At 47.9% G+C, this 20,122-nt stretch overlaps 1 protein-coding gene across 1 annotated transcript in view; it reads right to left on the bottom strand.

The window, feature by feature from the left end:
• Window positions 1–253: 253 nt before the first annotated feature.
• ILDR2 (immunoglobulin like domain containing receptor 2) overlaps window positions 254–20,122 on the bottom strand; it is a 35,615-nt gene continuing 15,746 nt past the window's right edge. The window contains exons 4-10 of the mRNA XM_086630879.1: window positions 15,191–15,247; window positions 10,998–11,144; window positions 10,071–10,247; window positions 4,769–4,885; window positions 2,747–2,957; window positions 1,133–1,820; window positions 254–289 (exon numbers count right to left, since the gene is read on the bottom strand). Coding sequence (XP_086487005.1) covers window positions 254–289; window positions 1,133–1,820; window positions 2,747–2,957; window positions 4,769–4,885; window positions 10,071–10,247; window positions 10,998–11,144; window positions 15,191–15,247 — 1,433 coding nt within the window. The remainder of the gene's footprint in view (window positions 290–1,132; window positions 1,821–2,746; window positions 2,958–4,768; window positions 4,886–10,070; window positions 10,248–10,997; window positions 11,145–15,190; window positions 15,248–20,122) is intronic.

Below are 20,122 nucleotides of genomic sequence, written 5' to 3'. Positions count from 1 at the left end.
TGGAAAGCAGGGTGCCAAAGAGAGCCCTGGCCTCATTTTTGTGGCAGACTCTCACTGTCTCTGAGATGGAGAGCTGCGCATGTCTCTTATGAAAGCCTCTGCTCCCCTGATGAAACAAAAAATTGAAACAAAGAGTCCACGGCTGGTGGCTGCCAAAGTTCACGGAGGCCTGTCTTGCTTGTTGCTCTGCATCTTTTCCACCGCAGTCTCCTCACGGTATCCAGCCCATCAACATGACATGTCCACAACAACTTCAAACCACGAGGGACATCCTTGTTGGGAAATCATTCTGAGAGGAAAGAGGAAAGAGAAATGTCAACAGGAAAGTACTCATGGAACAGACAGAGACAGATGTAGCTTTGACAGAGACACAACCAAATTGCAACAGCCATGTCCGCTCCCACATGCCACTTAAGCTCTGGCCTAACAGCCAAGCAACAACTGCTCTAGCAACAAGGTCTCCCCCATGGAACAGACTTCAGCCAGCTCCCCTTCCCCACCAACCATACACTCATCAGTCCTCCCCACCAGACTGTGGCAGGATGTTTTACACTTGCTGGTATCCCGTGTGAGGAATGCCTTTGGCACGCATGGCCCATACACGTGTCTGTAGGCATGCATCCACAGGAGTCTGTCATCCCACCCCTTTTAGAAAGACCTGAGGTCTCTTACACCATGCCTTGCTACTAGCCCTGTCCCAGTCCCGAAGAACAGAACGTCTCAACCCTTCCTTAACAAGGATCAAGGCCAAAGCAATGCCCTGTAATTTCTGTAAGCCCTGAATATGTTCCTTTCCTACCACGATCCTCCTAAACCCTAGATAAACTCCGAGTTCCCTGGATCACCAGGCCACAGATGCCAAAAACATCCCTCACCTCCCCATCCCAGGCATATCTGTCCCTTCTCTCCATCATGGAGTCCTGTCTAGGAGCTATTTGCCCTTCTGGCCTCCAAGACCCCCAGTGACTGCCCTCTTCCCACAGTGACTCCCCTCATCTGGGGTTCCTCACACTCAGACTCCAGGCTCTACCCTTCCGGACAGTCTCCCTGCCCCTAAACTCTGGTTAGTAACCCCTGCCCGGTGGCTCCCCGCTCAGCCTATTTGGATCAGGAACACCAGACATGGCCTCACTGTTTTCTTGGGGTCCTTTTTCCTCTTCTTGTCAGACGCGTTGAGGTAGGGCTGCTCCCTGGCCCGGTAGGAAGGGCCTCGGCTCAGCTCCCTCTCGCTGTACGGGGGCAGCGTGTCCTCCCCTTCCTCCTGCTGAGGCGGCGGCTGCTGCGGCGGCTGCTGCTGCGACTTCTCGGCTTTATAGGTAGAGGGTGGTGACCAGGCGTAGTATGTTCCCCCTCCTCTCTGACTGGCCTGAGAGCTCAGCTTTGAAGGGGTTTCATTGTGGTCATCACTCTCATCGTAGCTCCGGGATTTCCTCTCCAAGACGCTGCTGAGGTAGGAGTGATCGTATTTCTGGCTCCCTCCGGGCGTCCGGCTCACCAGCCTGGGCAGGTGCTTCTCCTCGTGGGCCCGTCTCCGGGGTGGGCTGTATGACCAGCCCCGATCCGAGTCCGTCAGCGGCTCTCGGTTCCCTCTGCTACGCTTGCTGTAGTACTCCTCCATGGAGCTATCCTGGTGGGGCAGCCCTCCACTGCGGCCGCCGTGCGACTCTGACCGCTCGAAACGCCGAGTTTCCTGGCTGTCTGCCCGCCGGGTCCGCTGGCTGTAGGACTCCGCAAAGGCTGCCAGCTCGTCCATGGAGACGGCCGGCACTCCCACAGAGAAACTCTTGCGGGACAACATCTCGGACTTGGATCTCTGCTGGCTGGAGGAGGGAAGAGGTAGTGTTAGAGGACAGGATTCAGCTGCGCTCAGCCCCTTGGCTGCCTTCACAGACAATGGAGGGAAACAGGCACTCTTGGGGCATGAATCATCTGACCTGTTTTCATCATCTTCTGTAGGAAGAGATGTATCACATCCTAGACATCCCTGCTTCTCTCTGCTGACTGTAAAGGCAGCTTAGTGCAGCTAGCTGGAACTCTACATGTCTAATGTTACCTGAGACTAACTCCAGAGTGCACCTCCCTTGTCCTCCAGCATGCAGGGCTGGACTTGCTTCTCCTTAGCCCCAAAGCTTGTAGGTGTGTGTCCTGCTGGGAAACCCAAGATCCTGGCTACAGAAGCTCACAGTAGGGCAATTTTGAAGCAGGTTTAAAGCAGTGAGCTGGCACAACAGCCTACTAACGGGGGAAAGAAATCCCTGCCATTGCTTTCAGAAGACCAGGCTGCTGCGATGAAAGGGAAGGATGTGGTCTCTCTCTTCTAGGCATCAGAGTGCCAGCCCTTTAGGCCTGGAGTACAGGTCTTGCTGCACCAAAGTACCGAGGTGTGATTCCTAATAAAGTGCACCAGCACTGGGAAGTGCTAGAGCAATCAGGTGCAAATCTCAAAAGAGAACTTTGCAATGGGTGGTTTGGTTTCCTATTGATCTCACTTTTACATCCCATCTGGAATGGGGCTGGTACCTAGCTTTGGCCGGCTGGGTAGGCTTCAGCAGGTTTGCGGAAATTGGACTAATTCTGACCTCATCTACTGACATCTCCAGATTTCATGTTCCTCTCTAACCCCACTATCCTGCGAAGCAGAACCAGAGCAGCAGGATATGGAGAAGAGCTACCAGTCCATCCATCCCTTCTCCTTTCTTTACTACTTTGCCACATACTAGCTGCCTCCCAAGCTGGCACTCCTCACCTGTGCCGGAAACTGTCCCACTCGTCTCTGTAGTCAGAGACAGCCTGTGATCTTGACGTGCTGCCCCCGCCGATCACTCCTGCCCAGTATTCGGCATCACCATCCAGGTCCCCAGCAGGAGGCAGAGGCTTCCTTCGCACCTGGCGGTAGGGCTGACGGAAGTTCAAGTCCTCCTCATGCAAAGAGCTGAGTTCAGAGATGGTGTTGTTATCTGCAGGGGAGATTGCGGGGAAAAAAAAGGAGACAGGCATCACCAGATAGCATGTGTGAGAAGGGAGGGGAGGAGAGGACACAAAGGCTTCAGTGAGCCCAGCTGCAGCTTTTTCAGAACGAAGCTGAGCTGCCCTCCCTATAGAAAAAAGTCAAAATGGAATCCCAGGCCCTTCTCCAAACCCTTGACTGAACCTGCCCAAAACTCCTGGGGCTCAGTTTGGGCATAGTGCTGCTGTTAGACCTACAGGTCTTCTGAACTGGTAGCTGGCAGTCAGCTGGAATATTCTAAGGGTACTGCAAACGGCATCAGACGCCTATGTCCAGTTAACTGAGTTCAGCCCTCATGCAGAAATCCCCCCTCAGCCCTGCTTCGGTAACACAAGTGAGCTCTCTGCCCTCGCGAGGTGGGCACTGCACTTTATGGAACATCATCACAGCAGTTGTGCCACCTCCACCTTTCCTAGTGTGAGACAGGCTGGCTGGCTCTGGATTTGGCCTTAATTGCCCAGCTAAAACAAAAACAACCTCCTCAAAAAAAGATTAAGAAAAAAGCAAAAGACTGTCTGAATCACTGTCAGTCTCTACCCCATCAAGCACACTGACATCTGGAGGCCTGACACACCAATCTGAAGAGGTCTTTTTATAGTAAATCTTGTGGGTGGAGAAGAAAGTGTGCTCAGCAATGACTGTTTTAGAAGTACATATAATTTGTTAGTTATGCCTAATCTGTACAGAGCTTTGATGTAGTGTCATTCCCTAAAACCCTTACCTTCATTGATTTGCAGCATCTCACGCGTCTGTTTTAAATGAGCCTCAACCAGTGTCTAATGAGGGTTAGCTCTGCGCGAATTGGACGCTGCCTGGAGAAACAGAGTCCCCAGCCTGCTGCTGTCCTCCCCACATAACAGCTAGAGGACAAAGGGCAGCACTCATCATCTCACTCTAAATCCCCTCCTCATGCACGCACCTCGTCCTGTCACTGCACCGCTGGCTCCCAGTGCAGAAACATGCCACTTGTATTCTGACACCTGTTAAGTGCACCCTCAGCCTTTACTTAGGGAAATGCAGCTTGCAAGAGGCTGCTGGAAGACGGTGAGGAGCTGCACACAGAAACTCAGTTCTGAGTTTGCATCATGTCCGTATTCACCGCCCTCCTCCCCTTCATCTGCAGCTGACTGCCAAACTGTCCACACTGACACGTGTACCACTTCTGATCTTATGTTGACCAGGATCACAAAACCTGACAAGCCTCCAGTTTCTTGAATCTTTCTTACAGTTCCTGCTCTTTCTTCAGGGCAACGGCCGCTCCAAACTACCTTTCTGCATCCTTCAAACCACACTGTGGTCATTGCAGCCCACAAAACATGCTTTCAGTAAAATCATCCCTCTCCTATTTCGCCACGCTGGGAATTTACAGGCACCACACTGTAAGTTATACAGAAATTGTGAGGACAACATCCCAGCTATTATCACACCACAGGCTGTAGAAGACAGGAGTATGGACTTGGCTTTTCAGATACTGATGATCCAAAAGTTTAATTATCCAAGTGGACAATTTTCATGAGCATTTGAGTCTCCCACACCTTGTTTGTTCTAAGCAAAGATGATTAGGTAAGCAGCAGATCTTTAAAATCAGAACATACCTGTAGATGCCTAAAATCTAGACTTTATGGCCCAAGTACCATATCCTGGACATCATACCCTAGAGGCTGGCTCTAAGGCAAAGCCAGGAAACTTTTAACTATGAATCTGCCGAGTTTTTTTCAGGTCAGTGGAAAAAAAAAAAATCAAACCATGCTTGTTCCTCACATCGTTCTCGCATTCTCCTAGCTGGGTCAAACTGAGCCAGTTCTTTCTCAACGTAGTACAGCACCTTCATGGAGTCCCTTTCCTTGTCAGTCTGGATCCTGTACCCTTTGCGCACTGCTAGGGAGAAAAGAAAAGCATTAGATGAAAACACATTTAAACCCAAGGAGACTTTCTGACAATGTTGCTTCTATAGTTGAGCTCACATCTGCAGGTAGGTAGGCTGTGTCTTCCAAAACAGTGAGTCAGTCCTTTCTTCAGAAGAAATTTGTCTATAATGCGGGATGTGAAGTTGTGAGCAGCTGCATCATTTATAAAGTTTGCAGTAACAGCAAAAATGGTTTGGAAATGCCCAATCTGTACAACCAAATGCATCAAGTGGTGTCATTGCCAGAGTGATTCCACCTCCCACAGAGGATGGCAGAGAGAAAAGCAGCACTCATTTCCCCTTTCTCAGCACTACAGAAAGGACTCATCCTGGTATGAGAGAAGCAGACCCAGAAGATCAGGCTTTCTCTATGCAGCAGAGGCTGTAAGCTCCCAGTCTGCAGGGGAAGTGAGTGGCTGAGCATCTGGGAGCTGTCACTCTGCAGGACCACTTCACCCTCCCATCCCTATGAATTCTGCTCACACAGGTTGAATAGCATGTGGTAGGAGAAGCTCCAGAGAATACAGAAGGAAACACAGCAACTCCCACACAGCACATCACACTGCTTGGAGATGTATACCGAATCAAATGATGGGGCCCATCAGGTCACTGGGTAACTGTGAAACTGCCTGCTCTGGCATTCTTTACATGCTTTATTTTACAGAATAGGTATGTCTTACATATACATTAAGTGCTTGACTCCTGGGATTACTTCATTTGCAGAGGAAGCCTGGACAGCTTTTTTGGCTTTTTCACATTACTGTGCGTAGAAAAGAAGCCACCACACACCTGGAGCCACAGCAGCTCTAACTCTGGCAGGCTGGCTCCATGCACACTTTACCTCTAACCCTATGAACAGCCTGACTACCTCAAGGAAGGTCTACAGTCGGCAAGCAGAGAATTCCACCTATCAGGACTTTGAAGGAAATAACGCTTTTTTATGGCAGATTATTAAGAAAGATCTCAGCCTGGGGATATTTCAAGATCAACAGAAGCACAGGTCTAAGTACAAAAAAGGACTACAACCCTTAAATCCAGCCTCATTAGAGAACTGCTGTGAGGACAAGTCACTTAGCACTACAAAATGGAACCTGTCTGCCTTGCATGGGGTTCATATGTTCCTTTGTGTGAATACCGCAGTGCTGCATGAGCACTCCTCTTGTGGCACAATTTAAATACTTGGACAGTGGTTTAAGCCAACCTGTTCTTTCTGGTTTTATCCCACACTCTGATACATCGAGCTACTAACATATGGGTTTGGTAGTACGTTGCATAGTATGCACTGTGTGGGCTGAACAAGGACTTGGCAGAGGTATTCTTAGGCACCTTCTGTCCCAGACTGCTGTGCTGCGTCTATGCACTATTAAATAATCATGCTCTGCTTCAAAAACGGCTGTGCCATAGAAATGGGTAGAATGATTCCTGTAATAATCCCACAAATTGCTTCAGGAGGAAAAGTGCTTTACTGTGGGTTTTTACAGTGCACATGTAAGGTAAGTAACTATATCTTGAAATATTACCTTGTGTATCTGCACTTGGGAAAGGTATTAGATGTTAAAACATAGTATGGGTCTACCAGGGTCCTGCTTTCAATGTGCCTCCGGATAGCTCATCTGATAGCAGTCTGGAGTTTCGCTGTGTTTTATTATCCCCATGAATGTGTGCACAAGGACGGCAAATGCACACGCTGATTTACAGAACACAAGGAACCCTGTCTCTGCCTTCCAAAGCAGAAGACCATTACGTCTCTTTAAGTGAGGCTGCTGCTATAAAGAGGGTCTGGACTGACTGGCCTCAGAAGCAATGACTCCTGCTGCACTGCATGAGCAACAGCAAGGGGAGTTCTCCACCTCACCATCACGACTGACCTCTTGTCTGGTACCTTGCCAGGAAAAAAGCCCCTCGCTATTGTTTCTTCTAATGCGTCTACTAGGAGCTCAGTTAAGCTACCACCTCATTTATACACAGGCCCGCAAACAACCATCAGCTGGAAATGACTCTGACCTACTAATAACCTTTGTGGAACCTGAACAGGCAGTTTCTAGACTCCAGTCTACCCAGAGCCACTACTCGCACTGAGGCTGTGCCAAATATCTATTTGGGCAACATCTATATCTCCTGGAACTGATGGAGAATTAGCTAGGCTTCATGCTAGCTTCATGCTCGACTTGCTATTGAAGCTGTGTATCAAAAGGAAAATTAATTTCTTGGTTAATTCTGTAAGCATCTAGAAATTAACTTTGGAATTAAATCTGCCAGGATGACCGTAAAGAGCTCATAAAAAGTATTTCCCATTACAGATAAAGCATATTTTCTCTGTTTATTTATTAAACACTTCTTGCAATGATATTGAATGTTCAACTTATTAAACCTCTTTATTATTCCTCTGTGTGAGAACCAAAGACAATATTGCTTCCTCCTCACACTCTTCTTCATCTGTAATTGCCACAATCTTTTAATAAGGTCTGAATATTTTTAGGTTCATCTTAATTATAATGGAATGAAGATGAAGAGACATTAACCACTTGTCCAGAACCATTCACTGAAGTCAAAGGGAAAGGAACATTCTTCCCTATTAGACCATATTTTCTTCTCCTAAACAGTTCATAGAATTCCTAATGTTTAATTGTGTTTAACTGTGGACACGTTTTTTATTCCTCTGTGGGTGGAAACAAGTCAGCCAAAACTGTAAGCTGTTTTCCTCCCCAGAATGGACAGCACTACTATTTTTTTCAGACAAGTGTGGTTAGAAAGTAAATGATGTCTCATCCTTATACACTTTCCATATTAAAGGTGTGGAGTCCAGCTCTCAGATCAAAAGCTTCCCTGTGTGCAAGGTTTAAGGAATCTATGCAAGAGTCTCCAGGTAACCACTGCATTTAAAATAGAAAGGGTATACATCCTAATTTACATGTTGTCAACACTCTTCTAAATAAGAGAGCTGAAAGTTTGGGTTTGCCCCTTTTCAGTCCTAAGTTCAGGATGGAGTTCCTAGGCTTCACTGGAGATTTCTCACATGGCTTTTATATAACCCTAGACAAATTTTCTAAGTATCCTCATGCCTGAATTTGCTCACTAGATCACCTCACAGGGGTCATTTGTAAGCAGAGACCGATCCAGGGCAGAGGCTGTCCTTTTAAGCCTGGCAGCCAGAATTACAGAATCCTCCAGTCTCTGTCCCTCAGCACTTCTGATCCCACTTTTTTTAAATAAAATTGACAGAAAGGTTGAAGTCTCAAAGATATCAAGTTTCAGATCAGACCTACGCTGGCTGCGGAAAGGACACAGAGACCATAATTAGTGCTCCTTCTGAGAAAAGGCCTTTATTATAAACTCAACCATTACCTGTTTTATTTAGCTTGCTGTCTGGCCAACCAGCAAATAAGTAGCTTGGAACAGCTACATAAGGCTTTCTCTTCTACAGCTTCTAATTAGGGAATATTCTGGGATTGTGGAGAACCTTAAGGGAAAAGGAACAGAGTGCAAGGTATCACCCTTCCTTAACTCCACAGTTCAAGGAACACCTTGAACAACAGGTGCATGATCCAGACTAAGGGTTTGTCCATGTTATTGCAAAATATATTAATTAAAAAATAAAAAAGCTTAAAAACCTCTGTTGTCTTGCTGCAACAGTTAAAATTCTGTAATAATGGTTTTATTTGCAATACATATTATTTCCTGTCAAGTTCTGAGTTGAGGGATTACATCCAGCCAGCTATTTGGATTACATAATAAATGCATCTTTCTGTGTAATGAACAAGGGATGCTAAGAGCCGTTCCATTTGTTTACCAAACGCATCCAGTTTTTCATTCTGCGTTTGTGCTCTGCTAGTAACGGACAGCAGAGACGAGACTGGGGCTGTGATCTGACTCTTAAAAATATCCCTGCAGTTCCCATGGCCAACACCACGCTCTACGTGCAGCGACATTTTTCACAGAAGAAAAAAATTACGCACTGGGCTGTCATTCATCATTTCCTGACAAGGTTTTTGAATTGGATACGTTTTGCTTTGGATCACTGATTGATTTATTTCCTATTTCAAAACGTTCCATTCCAGAGCTCTATTTTGATTTCAGTGAAGGGAAAAAAAAAAAGTATGATTGTTGAAGGAAAACATTTTTTGGAATTCCAGAAAGGTTAATATACTGACTAGAGCAGTGGAAGGATGCATAGGGTTGTTCCAAAAGCTTATTTATTTGATTATGCTACTTAATCTTGTCTTTTCAGAAGTGTCATACCAACACAGTCATGAGTAAATTTAACAATTGATAATTAGCATTGTACTTTGAAATCAGACGTGTGGCTGGATCAAGGGTAAACATACTGTGTCAGTATGGTGACTCTAAATTGCTGAGAGTCACTTCTGCTGCAGCATGTTTGAATTTAGACATGGACTCTGATCCCGAAATGCTAGTATGAGGCTAAATATCTACCCTCTTTTTCCTTGATGGCAGCTTCCTTTGCAGCGGGAGAAGTGACCCTCCCCAAGACTGAGTCATCATACTGATACTCTGACATTGATCCACAACTCCTTTCTAGTTAGAAGTCTTTTATCACTCACATTTCACAGATGCAAAGGCTGAACTAAACAAGTGACCTATTGACTTCTGTAAGATAGGGGAGGGGGTCCAGCCCCAAATGCTCTTGGGCAGAAAAGCTAAGCAAGCATGTCCCTGCACCCAAAATGCCATGAGGACAGTAAAACACAGCCCAGCAACAACTGCTGCCAGAGGGCAAGCAGTGCCCTACAGAAGAAAGGAAGACCAGTTTACCAACAGAGAGCAGCTTGTAAGGCATCAGCTCTAAGGGGAAAACGGCCACTGCCTCTGCTTCCCTGAAATTATCTTCATCCTTTTGTCCCCCACAAGTAAACATTTGCAGCAGCAATGAGTGGGGTGACAGCCATGAACCTGGCCTCTCATTCCTTGCTGACCTAATTAAGCACCCACAAACTTACACTGTGCTGATGGCACTAGAAAAGTTGGACCATGTGGCCCTGAAGGATGCAAATGTTGTCACAGCTAGGATTAAAACACAGTTAGTTTCTCTATGTTTCTTCTGTTCACATACCACTCTTTCAGCCACAATCATTCCTCCCTTTCCCAGTCACACTCCCAGTAAGAGGACCGAATGCTGTGCCTGGCACTGCAAATTACCATTTTGGCTTCCTCCGCTGGAGTCACTTGGGGCTAAGGGAGGAGGGTGCGACTTATCCATCAGCACAGCAGGAGATGGGACACCAGCTACAGGAACACTGGGGATGTAGTATGGACCTGGCATGGAAGAGACTGCAGGAGGGTACCCAGCTTTTGCTGCCTTGCCTGCTACATACACTGAAAAAGAAAAAGAACAGCAGTCAGCATCACACCAGCCTCCCATAGACCCACACGGCACGTGGCCAAAACCTGCACGCCACCAACACTGGCGACAACCCATCAGGAGACCACGGGACAAACTAAACGGCAAGGACCAATCTGAATTTCTCTAAGCCTCAAGGGGCACCAAGGGGTGTTTAAAAAATAAACACAGCAGGTTAGATGGGCACTGCAAGATTCATAGCAACTGAAAGACATTCAGGGTGTTACAGCTGGCATTATCCCTGCCATGATTTAGTGCCAGTTCAGCTTTCAACAAAACTGATGACTCAAGCAGCAGGGATAAGGGTCATGAAACTTGACAGACCTGCCTGAGCCTGATCAGGAATCTTGTTTGGTTGTAAGGATTTTGCACTGCTGTAGAGGGCAACTGCTTTGCATCGCTGGGAAGAAACCTCCCAGGATGCTCTTAGCTCTGACCTGCAACATTCACTGACACAACAACTTTGGAAGGGGAGCATGACACTTTGGAGAAGCAGGCACAGCTGTCAAGGCAGGGAGGGCTCAGGGAATTACATTTGTAATTAACTTTGAGCACTCAACCATTGAGCAATAGGTCAGATGCTTCACTCCCCAAGAACCAGTTCTTCAGTCAAGCAAAGTGCTCAGGGCAAAGGAAGCAATATTGGCAGATTCTCCTCCTGTTCTGCCAGGGAGCACAAGTGGTGCAGCAGAAGATTTGCATTAGGCTTGGACAGGATCACTCACGTGCCCGGGGACAGCAACAGGATTCAGGACAGCAGGGGCAGCGGACGTAACAGCAGCAGCTGTGTGGGCAGCACTGGCACCAGCAGATCCCCACCAGGAGGAAGAACAGGAATGCTCCCAGGATCACCAGGCCCACAAAGACCCACTCTGAAAAACAACAGGAGAAAGAGAGATACTTACAGGATTGCACATTGCTGTGAAAGGGAACATCAGCAACATCCTCCCAAGGGAGAGCCCAGGGGCAAAACAGATAGGTGAATAATAGAAGCGGACTTCCTGCTGGTCTAGGACTACATCCCCCTCTGTGTCGAAGCAGAAATGGCACACGACAGTGAGAAATGGAGCTATAGAAGAAACGTGGTCCCTTCTTGTGACGTCTCTGGCCGGCTGAGAGGTGAGCAGCATGGAGGCAGGAGCTCTGGTTCCCCAGTACAGAAACCCTTTGCCCCACGGCAGACCTGTATGAATGCCGCAGGACGTACCCCATTAGTATTTGGATCTCATCAAAGACTCATTCTTTCCAGCCATGTTCGTGCCCTGCTTGTGTGTTTGTTCCCTAGCTGTATCCTAGTTTTAACGGGACAAACGAGGGTGAAAAGCACGCTATAAATAGCCCAGTAAATGAGCCAGGCCTGCCCCTTCACAACTAGGCCCACGCATGCAATTATTCTTTTGAATGTGCGGAACGAACATCCTATTCAGGCGCTGCAGCCAGCCAGGAAACCTACCACTTGTTTTTTTTCCCCCCTCGCTGAAGCCTCAGATGATGTCTGCCAGGCCCTGAAAGGGAAGGGCTGGAAAACGCCCTCCAAGTGAAAGCACAGAAGAGCTGGTCCACAAAAACCAGGATGGGGTTTGAACGGGAAGGGGAGTAAGAAAAGGTTTCTCAAATTTCCCTGCTGGGCAATCTGCAGCGGCAGCAGCCACGGTGGGAGCAGGTGCTCAGCCTGTGCCGGCCTGGGCAGCTCCCAGCTCTGTCTCTGGCCACTTGGCATTTTGCAGGTGATTGCGTGCACAAGGCTGCACCTACTGCCACGTGGCAATTCCCCGGATTAAGGGAATGGTCAGTGACCAGACCAAGGAATTTCAAGACTTTCAATGTACAGGAGGCCTGGAATTGGTTTTACATCAGATGCACCAACCTATCCAGAAGTCAGGCTGCTGGTGAGGGAAAATCTGTGGGGAAAGACTCTACATATATCCAGGTGGTTATTCAACGACCACACAAAGATGGAAGGAAAACAAATCAAGAAGTGATGGGGCTGCTTGGCAGAGGAAAGAAAAGCAACAGACCACTGTTTCCAAATAGAAGACTAGCATTCACTAAGGGGGTCTCCTGGTATGTTATTATTTAAGATGATGAAATATTGGTACAGGGATTCCAATCTGAGTACAGAATCCCACTGGAAAAATAGTTCACCTCTCACCTGCATCGCTAAGCTGAAAAGTCAAGGAAAAATGTTCAGGTTGGAACAACCAAATCGAATTTTTTTCTAGTTCTTAATAAAATGCAAAAATAAGAAGTGTCATTTTCGATTCATCCACAGCATTTTGTTTGAACAAAAGTAAAATTCTTGGCTTTGTTGGAGTTTTCCTTAACTCTTCTACAAACAATTCCCTTTTTTTAATGCCATTTTTAATCTAGAACTTACAATTTCCTCTAAAAAACGTCAGTGAAAGATCTGGCACCTACAAATCAAAACACTTCATTTCAGAAGTGTCAAGTGAAATGTTTTATATTTTTTGAATATTTTATTTCTTTTTTGGCTGAAACAGATGAATTTCATTTAAATTTGCAGACAATTTTGGTCCTTGTGGAATATTTTTTTTGTGAAGTTACTATATGCTGAGAAAAATTCAGCTAATGAATAAGAAAGTGGCTGGAGGGAAGCATTTATGAATGGAAAAGTAAGAGCTGACAGGAGATTACTGATACGGTACCTCAAGTGCCAGTCCTAGGAACCATGTAATATTTTCATGAATGACCTTTACACAGAAAATAAGAATGTGTTAATGTATCTTGAGGGTAAGAGGTAAGGAAGTATTGTCACTAAAGACAATGACTGGGTTATGCTATAGAGAGGGCCAGCTGTCCTTGGGCCTACAACAACAAACATGAAATGCAGGAATACAATGAGTTTCGAGGTATGCAGCAATACTTTCAAGATCACACGTTCAAGGATTCAGAACAATTTCTGTTCTGAACAGGACTTCACTAGTTGAAAACAAATGAAAAAAAAAAAGATAAATGATCCAGTATACTATTCCATCATAGGACAACTTTAACAATGTATCCACTACAGCCACAAAAATGGCAAATGTAATCCCATGCCCAGTAGAGGAAGAACTTCCAGTAGTGTTAAGGAAATGTTAATGCCATCATACAAGGCCTCCATGTAACTTCATCTGAAGTTACTGATGTTATACAGCGCTAGTCATCTTTGTACAAGAGCGGATAAATTCAGGTCGGAGCGGATGCAAAGCTGGGATTTGAGGGGACGAAGAGACTCGAGAGCCTGCCTCGCAGCAGGAGAGCTGAAGCTCAATGTGTCAATCTATCAAAAAGAAGGCTGAGAGCAGATGTAGTTGCTGCCTGTAAATAAGCTAGGAGGATGAATGCTAGGAGGAAAAGCAGGTATTATAGTTAAAGGTCGTACATAAACAGGCATAAGTAGGCTATGAGTTATGTAGATGGAAGCTAGAAGATGCACATCAAAGAAAGTGATCCAACGGGAAAGAGAAAGGCAAACCCCAGACTACTCTTAAGATTGCTAAACTTATGGAAAGGATGAAATTACACGGTGCTTGGGATAGCAAGCAAGATAGCGAGCCAGACTATCCTTCCCAATCCTGTACTTCCTAATCTACGCCTATCCGAGCAGGGCAACAGGTCAGCAGCTTTTTCTTTTGTCATGTTTTCATCTTGTTCTCTGTGACCACCATCGAGACAGAGAAGGAGGTGAAATGTATCGCATGACAGAAGCGGCCAGCCACAGCTATGCAATAAAGCTCAGGTGTCAGATCTCCAGAGCTATCAGTGAACAGTACACAGGTACTGTATTGTTATTCAGGTAACAGGCAATGCTAACAGCTGAAACGTGGTTTGCCGCTGCCTTTTACACTTTCTTCTTGTTTATACCCGTGCACTGAGGGTACCAGAAAGCTACCTGACCAACACACAAGAATTTTATACCCATTCAATAAAATTGTAAATAGCAGGGGGGAAAAAGCATTAGGCAACAGAGAATCAACTTCTGCCCGTGCTGAAAAAAACAATCCCTCTCCTGCCATGCTGAACTTTCAGGGAGCTCTGGGTTACACTGGAGGTGGAGGAGTGTCTGCCTTCTCTCTTTTTGCATCTCTGGAACAGGCTTGAAAACAGCTTCACACCGTTACGTGGAGTTGCATTTTTGCACAAATGTGTGAAAAAACACTCCTTGGGCACTGTCAGGGGATGATCAGATGACTCAAGGGCTAAATGTTCTCACAGCTTTTCCCTTTCAGGGACAATGTGTTGCACAGTCTCTGTTTCCTCTGCAAGGAGTGCCAGAACTGGTGGTTCTCGTTAGTTTGACTAGCAGGGGACTTATCACGGGCAGAGAGCTTTCATGTCTGGTCCAACCACCTGGTGTTACCTAGATAATGCCCTGGCCATCCAGCACAAGAGGGGCTGTGTCACTGATGGGTTGCTAACCAGTGCTCTATTTCTAGCACCTCCTGTGCTACCATCTGTGGTGATAGCTACAATGGTACCCACAGGACAGGGTCTGGGAGCAGAAGTTACTAATGCACAAGAGCAGCTGACGTACAAAGCCATATGGGCACACGGGGCTGCCGAGGTCTCGCAGGCTGGAGTGGTATTACCTTTGTGCTAGCAGGGGGAGAGCAGAGAGCTTGATATAAAACCTCCCCTGAACAGCACCAGCATTTCTGCTCTCACACTGATCCTGGCATGACATCAACCGTCTCTGTACACTGGCTCCCAGCATGGCTATTCCTCCCCCAAGTCCCAGCATCAGCTCTCTCAGATCTCAACTCAAAACATTTTCCCAGTAAGCAACAGGCTTTTCCCTTTTTATCCCCAGATAAAACACACGTAAGAGTGAAACGTACACCACATAAAGATGCTGTGGAAGGATAAACAGACAAGATGACAGAGGACTGGGTGATTGAAGGGTGAAATGACTGAATACCTGGCATAATCTCCACAGCAAAACTGGGCAAGAGATCAGCAAGCAGCCCTGTCCTGCCTAGAAAAGACAGAAGGAGGAGAACAAGGAGAGAGGTTACTGCAAGAAAAACACACTCCCCAGCCCCTGCCTTAGCCTCTGGTCCCCTTCCTCATCAGCCCACTTGCTCTCTGTTAAGTGAATTCCTATCAACCATAGATGTCATCCTACTCGATGCCTCGTGTCTGCCTCTGCACTTCTGCCATTTCTGTGTCCTTGCATTTTATCTTTATCAGCAGAGCTGGAGGGAAAGAATCTGGAACAGAGCTTCTCCATCTAGGCACAAAATGACAAGAAGAGAGAGGTCTCCTTAAGTGTGGTTACATGGTAACATCTTTTCTGGAGTTACGCTCTACACATGCAAAAAGCTCCTGGAAATGCACAGCCCTCAAACAGTAGGATTTAGTTTACTTTAAAAATGTACTGATGTAGTTTGGATGGATGGGAAACATCTTTAACCCAAGGCCCTTGACAACTCGACCACACGCATCCAACACCCGTGGGTGGTGCTGTCCATGTGGGGCTCTGCTGTCCATGTGGGGCTCTGCAACTGCAGAGACAGCTCCAAGAAAGGAGTCTTGAAGTATGTGCTACTTATTTCAAGACGCACGAGCAACTTGGTGAGTTTTTGTGATGTAAGGCCAACTCTGAAGTGAAGCAAGCCAACCACGAGAGGATTCATGTAAAAATTTGTGGAATCACTTTGCCAAAAAAAAAAAAAAAGATAAAAAAAAAAGGCAAGCAAGCAAGATAGTAAACTGCTAATTTGTAACTGAATACAAACAAAATCCATGCCCAAAGGCTGCCTGGTGCCTATTTGTTTGGGCGCTGAATAACTGGGACATTTCTAATACCCAGCAAACATCCTGCACAGTGTTCAGCTGTAATTTACGCACACATCTGTGCATCAGCAGAGCAGCTCCATGTGCAGCTGTGCTGCTGCGTATGCTTTCATATAGCACCAGGATCATGCTCGGTTTTCTGTAAGACATGCATAAGGCAGGAGAGCTGCACTCTGAAGAGACATACATTGTGGATATAACATAACAGAAGCAGCTAAGGGTAAGCCAGTGCAAAAGTGGTAGAAAGCTACCTTTAACCTCCCCACATGCCCTTCAGGTCCTGCACTAGGTAGCACTCAGACACAATGATGAAGTGGATCCCAAGTTCCTTGGCCTCTAGTCTGTCCCTGAAGCATGTTATAATCAAATTCCCACTGTTCGTTTTTATTTCTCAGTGCTTCAGCAGAGGTTCTGTAGAGATCAAAAATCCACAAGGATGCCCGCTGGAGCCATAATAAACACTGTGAACACAGGCAGTGCTTTGCAACCCATTGCAACTCATCAAAGCTGTTTAGTACTCACAGTTAACACCATCACGATGAGATGCTCCTGAAGCCTTGGCAAAAGATACATTGCTGATCCTTCAGATAATTTACTACTTTGAAGGAGGACTCTTGCCATCAGTCTACTGCAACATTTTCATGTACACATACAGAGAGTTTCATGACATTCTTTGCAGTCCATTTTCTGGAAGGATCAAGTGTCCAGACTGCTCACAGCGAGCTTGTTATGGGAAAGTGCTCATGTATGCTTTCTGCTCACAAGATATAGCCATGTACACAACATATGTGTGGCTTAAGTCTCGGGTGCCACGAGTAGGCTCCAAACACATGCAACACATGTATGCCTTGTGTTACAGTATGCTAGACTTACATTACATTCCACATGCATGTTAAATACATTCCTTATTTTCCCAGCATGCACAAAAAAAATATGCAATTCTTGCACAGGCCTCTGTGTATGTGTGAACAATGTACACATAAACCATATGCACGTGGAACATATGGGCAGACATGAGCACGCAGCTTGCCTCCCATGTGTTATTTTCTCCACACAAGCTCATGCACAGCCCTAGTCTGAGAGCAGACACCAATGGACTAACAGCTGGAAGTATGGAGCTAATTTAGGGCTAGGATTTGCAGTACCAGAGGTAAGGGAGTGACACACATAAAGAGCAGCTCCATCTCACGAGTCCTGCTTTATTTTGAAATTAACCAAAGAGCCTCAATCCCTGCTCGTGCTGGGTCTTACGGTGCCTCCAGATCTCCAGGAGGAACCACATGTTCAACGAGCAAGAAGCATTCCTGAAAAACAACAGTGCTCCAGAACTTGGTAACTCGTTACAAAGACAACCAAAGCAGTTCCTCTCTGCTATCTACCAGCAGCCAAGCGTTTGCCTGCTTGTGCCGCCTCAACCGGCTCTGCTGAGTGTCTGCTTGGGGAATGTGCTCCCCCTTGCCCTCCGGCGGGGCTCGCACAGCCCCGGGGGCCCCCGCGCCACCGCCGGGGGATGCACAGAGCCCGGGGGGGCCGAGGCAGCAGCGAACCCCACCACGGCTCCGCCCGAACTCTGCCGCCTTGAGCAGCCCAGCAAGCACAAAGCCCGCCCCGGCGCTGCCGTGCCCCCGGCAGCTTACCGTGCGCTCCGGAACTCCCCCCTCCCCGTCCGGGGCCCAATTAATTCACCGATAACCCTTCCCCCCACCATGCGCTTCTCCCTGGGCGGGTGAAGCCAACAGGCCGGGGCTGCCCCGCGGTTGCCACGGCGACGGGAGGCTCCCGGCAGTGGCCTCCTCCCGCCCCGCCAGCAACAAGTGGAGCAACAGCAGCCGGCAGCCCGCCCGCCCGGGGACAGGGCGGCTCGCGGGGCAGGGGCCACCGCTGCCCCTGCTTTGCCTGCCCCGCGGAACGGGTGCACCCCAAAGCCGGGCGGTAGCTGGCGGAGGGGAGACGGGGCCAGCACGGGCAGAGAGGGCAAGGTTTCGGCGAGTAAGGGCACTCTTTGGACCTGCGGCTGAAACGCCAGCCAGGAGGAGGCCATGGCAATCGTGGGCACCAACTTCCTGGCTCTCTGTGCCCAGGCTGCTCCTTCTGTGGGCATTAAGCTCACGTCGGGTCTCTCCTTTTGTTTTTGGGTTTGTTTTTTTTTAAGGAAACGTGAAAGCAGAGGGCTGGGGCTACAAAGCAACTGGTGGGAGAAAACAATTTATTGAAAGGTACTGCTAAGAAACCATCTGGCCACACCACCCCTGCAAGGTGGCTCTGCCCGCCTGCGAAAGAGGACAAGAGGCACTGAGACATGGTCGGGCACAGCTGCCCAGTCACAGCTCCGCACCCCAGCAAGGGCTACGTGTCCTCTGTATGAGCTCTCGCCACCAAGCCCCAGCAGATCCCACCAGGGGAAAGAGGGAACAGATGATGGCCCCGTTTACCAGGGTTGTCCCAGGCAGCTCTGTTGGAGCTAGCAGCTCGTCCTTGTTCCAGCACAGATCTGGGACACGCTCCTGTCTCTATTCCCACTGTGCTGCTGCGGGGCTTTACCTGCCCACAGAAGCCTCTCACTGGGCACCCCACACACCCCCAGCCCCAGCCAGCCCCCAAGTGTACAGGAGCCTGCAAGCCCCCAGTCTGCACTGGCAGAGCACAGCGGGAGAGGGTGAGGAGGAGGCATGGGAGAGGGAAAAGCTGAGGGGGAGCAGAGCAGGTCCGGAAGGTGCAGAGACACAGGAGAGGCAAGCGAGGACAGGACTTAATAGGCAGGAGGAGGGTGGGTGACAAATCTGGAGAGCAAATAGCAGCAGATCAGGGAGGACCTGGAGTCAAGCAGCCTATTAGCAGAGAGTCTGCAGAGAAGAGACACAAAAATAATTAGGGTAAGTGGTGCAGCTGAAAAGAAATGATGACATGAATAAAGTAGGTGCAGGTGCAGTCTGGAACATGGCAATTGGGTAAACAGGGGAGCTGGGTAAATACTGGCAATTGCGTAAATGTGATAAATATTGGGTAAATATGGGAATAACTATTGAATTTGTTTCCCTGTTGGGGGCTGCCTCTGCAGCCCTACATGCAGCAGTGAGATCATGGGAGGCAGCAGTGAGATCATGGGAGGCAGCAGTGAGATCATGGGAGGCAGCAGCAGCTACAGAGGGAACTACTTCCTCAGTAGTGGAAAAATTTGCCAAGCCATGCCACAGCAAGAGGCTCCTGGCACAGGACACTGCCCTGAGAGGAGGCTGGAAAGGACAGGAGAAGTGTGGCCCTTGTAAATCAGATACTCTTCCAAAGAAGCTGCTGCGAGATTTATTGGGAGAGTATGACTCTGCAATGAGTTCCTCCATGCTCCCTCTGCTCAGAGTAAACTTCATCCTTTCTTCCCTCTTTCTCTTCAATTGGAGGGAGAAACAGCAGCAGCCCTTCTTGGAGATCAAAGTTTTAGCAGGCAACAAAGACCTCCAAGGAGGCTGTTGCCATGGCTACCTTAGTAACGGAGGTCTTTTAATCACACCAGTCTTCTTTGTGAGCAGCGTGTTGCTGTCGCTGGCAAATAAGGAGGAAAAGAGGGGTAAAAAACCCTCGGCAACAAATAGCACTGGCAAATGGCACGAAATAAATAACTAGTAGCCCAGACTAGGACAAGGGGGACTGGACCCAGATTACAAGGGTGGCAGTATGGTGGTCCGAGGCAGAGCAGCAGCACCTAATGAGGACAGGGCGAGCACTTTCGGGGCGGGCAGACACCAGCAGCCGTCTTGGCATTAAGCCTTTCCTGGATTTTTAAGTGGAGGGCTCCCATGCCGATCACTTCCTTTGCCTGCTAGCACTACTCGCCTTCAGTCACGAAGGTGCAGCTCAAGGCCGGAGAGCCCTCGCCGTGAAGTTGCTCACAGACGCTTCCCCAAGTGAGATCTGGCCCTCTCATCCCCAACACATGGCCAATAGCACTGACATCTCTGCCAACTGCTGTGACCAAGTACTGGCTCGGATGCTACTGGCAGCTTTTCAGCGGAACAGCGAAATCCTAAAACCATCATCTTGTAAGGGTAAATTTTGCCAA

Source organism: Tauraco erythrolophus, chromosome 1, assembly GCF_009769465.1.
Source record: "Tauraco erythrolophus isolate bTauEry1 chromosome 1, bTauEry1.pri, whole genome shotgun sequence".
Classification (NCBI taxonomy): domain Eukaryota; kingdom Metazoa; phylum Chordata; class Aves; order Musophagiformes; family Musophagidae; genus Tauraco; species Tauraco erythrolophus.
This window is presented reverse-complemented; position numbering and strand designations above follow the sequence as displayed.